Source organism: Lipotes vexillifer, unplaced genomic scaffold, assembly GCF_000442215.2.
Source record: "Lipotes vexillifer unplaced genomic scaffold, Lipotes_vexillifer_v1.1 scaffold811, whole genome shotgun sequence".
Lineage (NCBI taxonomy): Eukaryota > Metazoa > Chordata > Mammalia > Artiodactyla > Lipotidae > Lipotes > Lipotes vexillifer.
In genome coordinates, this window is record NW_006775554.1 from 2,336,740 (window position 1) to 2,344,014 (window position 7,275).

At 45.7% G+C, this 7,275-nt stretch overlaps 1 protein-coding gene across 3 annotated transcripts in view; it reads left to right on the plus strand.

The window, feature by feature from the left end:
* The window catches only part of SLC5A11 (solute carrier family 5 member 11), a 43,176-nt gene that overhangs the window by 10,819 nt on the left and 25,082 nt on the right, over positions 1-7,275 (plus strand). For all 3 annotated transcript variants that reach the window (XM_007449996.1, XM_007449997.1, XM_007449998.1), the window contains one exon: positions 459-518. In XM_007449996.1, coding sequence (XP_007450058.1) covers positions 459-518 — 60 coding nt within the window. The remainder of the gene's footprint in view (positions 1-458; positions 519-7,275) is intronic.

The following is a 7,275-nucleotide window of genomic DNA, read 5'->3' on the forward strand; positions in this document are numbered from 1 at the left end:
AGGAATGCCTGGTGTATTGTAAGTGGTCAGTAAGCATCATCTCACTGATTTCCTTCCAACAACCCAGCGGGGGCAGTTACTCCCATTTCACAGGTGAGAAAAGTGAGTCTCAGAGACCTGTATAAACTCTCCATCAGAGTGGTCTGCCTGAACTCACAGGCTTGATTTAACCCCAGCCCAAGGAGGGGAGGGAACACAAGGGGACGAAGGGGGACACTCAAGGTTTAGGACACACAGCACTGGGGGCCACAAAGAGCTTCTAGTTCCATTCTGCCCCACTTCATCCCTGTGTCCTATTTAAACATGAAAATGTGACAGCCCAGGGAGGGTGAGCTACTCAGTAAGTAAGAGATAGAACCAGAGGCAGATGAGGCCAGGTTCCATCTGGACACAGGGAAATCCATACTGGCACCACAGTGTGGGCGGGAGCTGAATCCTGATTCCGCTTTCCCCGGCAGGGCTTATTTTCCGTTCTGATGTTGGCCTGGATCTTCCTCCCTATCTACATCGCTGGTCAGGTGAGTCTGAGGCGGGTTGGGGTGCTATGGAATAGGAAGACCCTTTGGGAGGGTCAGCTTTGCATTCCCTCCCTCCCAACAGCATCCTTCCCTCCCTCCTGCCTGCGGACATCCATTATCCCAGCGCTCCCCCAATTTTTTTTAAAAATTAATTAATTAATTTATGTTTGGCTGCACTGGGTCTTCGATGCTGCGCACGGGCTTTTCTCCAGCTGCGGCGAGCGGGGGCCACTCTCCGTTACACTGCGTTTTGCACCAGGGACTGGTTTCGCGGAAGGCAATTTTTCCACGGGAAGGGGGCATGGTGGGGATGGCGCAGGCAGTAAAGTGAGCGATGGTTCCGGAGGTAATGCGAGCGATGGGGAGCCATGGGGAGCGGCAGATGAAGCCACGCTGGTCCGCCCGCTGCTCACCTCCTGCTGTGCGGCCCGGTTCCTAATGGGCCTCGGACCGGCACTGGTCTGCGGCCCGGGGGTTGGGGGCCTCTGCGTTAGTCCCTCAGGGGTCCCAGCATTAGCGTGGGATGATGCACAGCTGAGACAATTAGGAACCCTGTCCTTAGCATTTCCCACCTAGTAATGGACATCAAAGATACATGGGGGGCAGGGGCTTTCAGAAGCTGGAAGAAACGTAGGCTCAAAAAAATTTTTTTAATGCCAAAACACAAATGTAAAAATCACAGCCTTTTCTAAATGTTTAAGCCACAACATATTACTGCTTTTAACATACACACACACACACACACACACACACACACACACACACACACATATGCGCGCGCACGATTCAGTGATTTTTTTTTCTTCCTTTGTACCCAAAACCATAATAATTGAGTTATTTCTGACTGATGTGATATGTCAAAATTTTTGTTACAAAATAATGCCGCTTTAGACTTTTTGAAAAATAAAGTAGTTTAAAAAATCACTTCTAGGGACTTCCCTGGCAGTCCAGTGGTTAAGACTCCATGCTTCCAAAGTAGTTAAAAAAATCACTTCTAGGGACTTCCCTGGCAGTCCAGTGGTTAAGACTGCATGCTTCCAATACAGGGGTCGCAGGTTCGATTCCTGGTGGGGGAACTAAGATCCCACATGCTGTGCAGTGCAGCCAAAAAATAAAATTAAAAAATAAACTTAAAAATCACCTGTGATCTTACTGACAGCTCTCTGTCATTCATACCATCTAGACTTAATTCTGTTTTAGACATTCTACTACATAGGGCAAGATATCATAGTGTTATTCATCAAGCAATAACTGATTTTAACTTTTTATTACAGAAATTTTAAAAAATACACAAAGTAGAAAGAACTACTTAATGATCAGAGAAATCACTGAAAAAAAAAATCACTCCTTACCAGAAGCAGTGCAATCTTATGCAAAGGGCAGTGATGTAGGGATAAATAACCTCACTTGGAGATAATACTGAGTCTAAAAGCATGGTTTTTGGTGACTGGGGGCCTGGGTCTGCCCATACCCACCTGTGATTAGCTCCCACATAGACAAAAATCTCTGGGATAGAACAACACTGACTGGGACTGAGGATCTCTGGGACAAAGCATCAGCAGATATTTCTTGAGCACCTAGTACAGGAAAGAGTAAAGGATGGTGGAGATGTAGGTTAATTCATAGGTAGGGTGGCCAGATGTTCTCAGCTGATGGTTTCCATTTTCTCTGGGAAGTAGAAGACAGTGTCATTTGCTGAATGAGGAAGGAATTTGTGTGGTCGAAGGTTAATAAGAGGCATAAAGATTTGAAATGACTTTTATAGTTTGTAATAGAAAAACCTGTGGACAACCGCAGTATCGCTCATTAGGGGACTGGGCATCTGTACTGTGGATATCATGCTGTGAAAAGGGCTGAAATGGACAGAGTTGTGCTGCTGTGAAAGGATCTCCAAGCCCTGTTGTTCAATAAAAAATTCCTGTGACTCTAGGCATTCTTTGGGCAACATCTCATTCAGAGAGAAGATTAAGCCCATATTAGATAATAAATGCCAGAGTGCTGAAAAAACATAAAAAGCTACCCAATCTATTTTTATTGGGCAACAAAATAAACACAGAGAAAAGTGGTAAAACACAAATGTGCAGCTTAACAAACTACTGTAAAATGAACACCCAGATCAAGACACAAAACAGGGACTTTCCTGGTGGTCCAGTGGTTAAGACTCCGTGCTTCCACTGCAGGGGGCACGGGTTCAATCCCAGGTCAGGGAAGTTCCACATGCTGCATGGGGCGTCCAAAAAAAAAAAAAAAGACACAAAACATAACACTCCCCCACGTGCCTTTAGCAGATCACCGATGCCTTTCTTTCACAGTGACTTTCATTGGACTCACTTCTTTACTTTTCTTCACAGTTTTAATTGGGCATACCTAAACAAAATGGTTTAATTGTACTTTTCTGGAATGAAATATACATAGAATTAGGGGGGTTACATTCTTTCCTTGCATGTAGCTGGTGTGCTAATTTCCATTGCTATGTAGTATTCTGTAGTATGACTATACCCCGATATATTTGTCTATTCTTTTGTTCGTGGGCATTTAGGTTGTTCCTAATATTGGCCTATGATAGACAACGCTGCTGTGAACATTTTTATACATGTCCTGATGCACATAAACAAGGTTGCTCCTAATGTTAGCCTATGATGGACAATGCTGCTGTGAGCATCATTTTTTTTTTTTTTTTTTTTTTTTTTTTTTGCGGTACACGGGCCTCTCACTGTTGTGGCCTCTCCCGTTGCGGAGCACAGGCTCCGGATGCGCAGGCTCAGTGGCCATGGCTCACGGGCCCAGCCGCTCCGCGGTATGCGGGATCTTCCCAGACAGGGGCACGAACCCGTGTCCCTTGCATCCGCAGGCGGACTCTCAATCACTGCACCACCAGGGAAGCCCGAAGGTGGATTCTTAACCACTGGATCACTAGGGAAGTCCCACTCACTGTTCTTTCCACTGAAAATTCTGTTTATGTATTTTCTGGCCATTTGGATTTTCTCTTTAGGGAAGTAACTTGTCTAGGACTTTTGCCAACTTTTCTATTATGTTATATAGCTTCTTCTTATTGATAGAAGCTCTTTATACATTCTGGAAACAAGCCCTTAGGGTGATTATATGTGTTGCAAATATCTTTTCCCCACTTACTCTGTGGTTTGCCTTTTAACTCTCTTAATGGTGTTTTTTGATGAACAGATCTTAGATGTTTTAAAAAGTTATTTTGTTCAAGTATAGTTGATTTACAATGTTGTGTTAATTTCTGCTGTACAGCAAAGTGATTCAGTTATACATAGATATACATTCTTTTTCATATTCTTTTCCATTATGGTTTATCACAGGATATTGAATAGAGTTCCCTGTGCTGTACAGTAGGACCATGTTGTTTATCCATTCTATATATATAATAGTTTGCATCTGCTAATCCCAAATTCCCGATCCATCCCTCCTCCACCCCCCACCCCCTTTGCAACCACAAGCCTGTTCTCTATGTCTGTGAGTCTATTTCTGTTTCGTAGATGAGTTCATTTGTGTCATATATTAGATTCCACATATAAGTGATATTGTATAGTATTTGTCTTTCTTCTCTTTCTCCATTCATCTGTTGATGGACATTTAGGTTGTTTCCATGTTTTGGCTATTGTGAATAGTGCTGCTATGAACTTGGGGTGTATGTATCTTTTTGGTTTTGTTTTGTTTTAACATTTATTTATTTACTTAGCTGTGTCGGGTCTTCGTCGCAGCATGTAGGATCTTTCGTTGTGGCGCGCGAGCTTCTCTCTAGTTGTGGTGCATGGACTCTAGAGCACGCGGGCTCAGTACTTGCGGTGCACGGGCTTAGCTGCCCCATGGTATGGGGGATCTTAGTTCCCTGACCAGAGATCGAACCTGTGTCCCCTGCATTGGAAGGCAGATTCTTAACCACTGGACCACCAGGGAAGTCCCCATGTATCTTTTTGAATTAGAGTTTTGTCTGGATATACACCCAGGAGTAGGATTGTTGGATCATATGGCAACTCCATTTTTAGTGTTTTTTTTTTTTTTTTAATTTTATTTATTTATTTATTTAGTTTTTGGCTGTGTTGGGTCTTCATTTCTGTGCATGGGCTTTCTCTAGTTGCAGCGAGCGGGGGCCACTCTTCATCGCGGTGCGTGGGCCTCTCACTGTCACGGCCTCTCTTGTTGTGGAGCACAGGCTCCAGAGGCGCAGGCTCAATAGTTGTGGCTCACGGGCCCAGCCTCTCCGCAGCATGTGGGATCTTCCCAGACCAGGGCTCGAACCCATGTCCCCTGCATTGGCAGGTGGATTCTCAACCACTGTGCCACAGGGAAGCCCCATTTTTAGTTTTTTAAGGAACCTCCGTACTGTTTTCCATAGTGGCTACACCAACTTACATTCCAGCCAACAGTGTAGGAAGGTTCCCTTTCACAGATCTTAGTTTTAATGTAGTTCCATTTATCATTTTTCCTTAATTACTATCTTTTATGTCTTATTAAAAATATTTCCTACTCTAAAGTCATAAAGATATTCTCCTATATTACCTTCTAGAACTTTTCACATTTAAGTCAATTATCCACCTAGAAGTAATTTTTGTCTACCATATTTTGAGAATAGGATAACGCTAATATGACCCATCAAGAAAATTACAGACCAGTTTTACTTATGAATATGGAAAATGACCTCTACTCTTTAGGGGCCTACCCTACTCTCTAACCACCAGTTCACTCCTGTCAGTTCATTCATTTATTTGTTCATTGAAGAAGCATTTATTGAGCTGAATGCCAACTGCATTCCAGGCACTGGTCTAACAGTTTCTCATCCTTACCAGCCTCTCTACTTCCCTGGCCCTTTACAGTGCTTTCCCCTCTTGCTGGAAAGTTTTCCTTTCCCTTTGTGATTCGGTTAACTCCTATCATCTATCCAAATCCTACTTCAAGCAACTATTCCTCCAGAAAGCCCTTTCTGACCTCTCTGATTAGGTGAAGTCTGCTCCTTCATTGTGTTTGCCACAGTTGCTGTTTTGCATTTGCTTGTGTGATTATTAAATTAACAGGCCTCTCCCATTAGACTGTGTGTTTTTCCCATTATACTTTCTCATCATCAGCAGTAGTAACATTTGGGGCAAGATAATTCTCTGTTGTGTGGTTTTTTTTTTTTTTTTTTTGGTATGCGGGCCTCTCCCGTTGCGGAGCACAGGCTCCAGACGCGCAGGCTCAGCGGCCATGGCTCACGGGCCCAGCCGCTCCGCGGCATGTGGGATCTTCCCGGACCAGGGCACGAACCCGTGTCCCCTGCATCGGCAGGCGGACTCTCAACGACTGCGCCACCAGAGAAGCCCTGTTGTGTGTTTTTATGCGTGTGTGAGGGGTAGTCTGTTCATTGTAGGATGTTTGCAACATCCCCGATCTCTATCCACTAGATGCCCATAGCACCCCCCAAACTGTGGCAGCTGCAGTGTCTCCCGACATTGCCAAATGTTCCCTGGGGAGGTATTAAATCTCTTCCTTCCATTGAGAGCCACTGCACTAGACTGTGTGTCTCTCCCATTAGATTGTAAGCTCCAGGAGGGCAGGAACTATCTCTGTTTTCTCCCAGTGTCTAGAACAGTGCCTGATACATAGTAGGTATTTGAAAAATATTTGTTAAAATTACTCAGTAGCAGGGTCCATGATTTCAGAAAGAAGTGGAATGAAGGATGAGCTGACACCCAAAAGAAGAGGCACCAATTAGGGACTGAAAGTCTTGGTCAGCTCCCAAAGCCAGGGTCATCAGAGTCAGCAAACGAAAGGGTTGCACTGATGAAAATTTGGGGTATCAGAGGTGAATGGGGTCCTGGAGATGATGAGGTTTAGATGTTGGCCAGAGAAATGGGTTGCTGGAGTGGAAATGCCCATCTGTTGGGGTTAAACAAACTAAGACACTGTACAAGATGTCCCAGTGGGTGCTCGTCACTGTCCTTGAAGCTGCTTCCAGACTCGGGGAAAGTCTAGAAAGAGGGGAAGACAGTGAAGGAGCTGAATTCTCATTGGCTGCTGGACAGTGCTCCCGGGAGGCTTGGGGTGGGCGGAAGTTGCTATGGCTGGATGGCATGGGTTTCCGAGGAAGAGGGAGGGGTTTTACATGAGGACTGAGTGTGGCTGTATGGACGTGATTCAAGGGAGAGTAAGAGAGATGCTGAAGTTCCCTCACTGCCCTGCACCCCCAGGAGATGAGGAACCACCAGACCAAGGCACTTGGGCAGTCCTCTCTCAGGGCAGTCGTCATTGGCTGCATTTAATTCCTGTTAACATTCACCCAGCAACACTCAGAGGGTGGTTCCTGTGTTAACAGTCATTCACCTCTCTGTCTCTGTCTCTCTCAACCTCGCTTGCTGGCAAATTGCCTTCTTAGCTACTTTACGACAAACAGCCTAGGTTCTGCCTCCCGTCTGTGAGCTAGCTTCACATTTCTCCCCAGAGTTTGATTTCTAGATACCAGTACTGCTCGCCTTCTGATGACCTTCATGCCTCCTTCCTTTCTTAGCTCATTAGAGACTTCCGGCATGTAGCAGGCTGTGCGGCTCTCTAGATCGTAATGGAGGTCAACTGATGATAAAAGCTGTCAGCCCTGGGCTTCCCTGGTGGCGCAGTGGTTGAGAGTCCGCCTGCCGATGCAGGGGACGCGGGTTCGTGCCCCGGTCCGGGAAGATCCCACATGCCGTGGAGCGGCTGGGCCCGTGAGCCATGGCCGTTGAGCCTGCTCGTCCGGAGCCTGTGCTCCACAATGGGAGAGGCC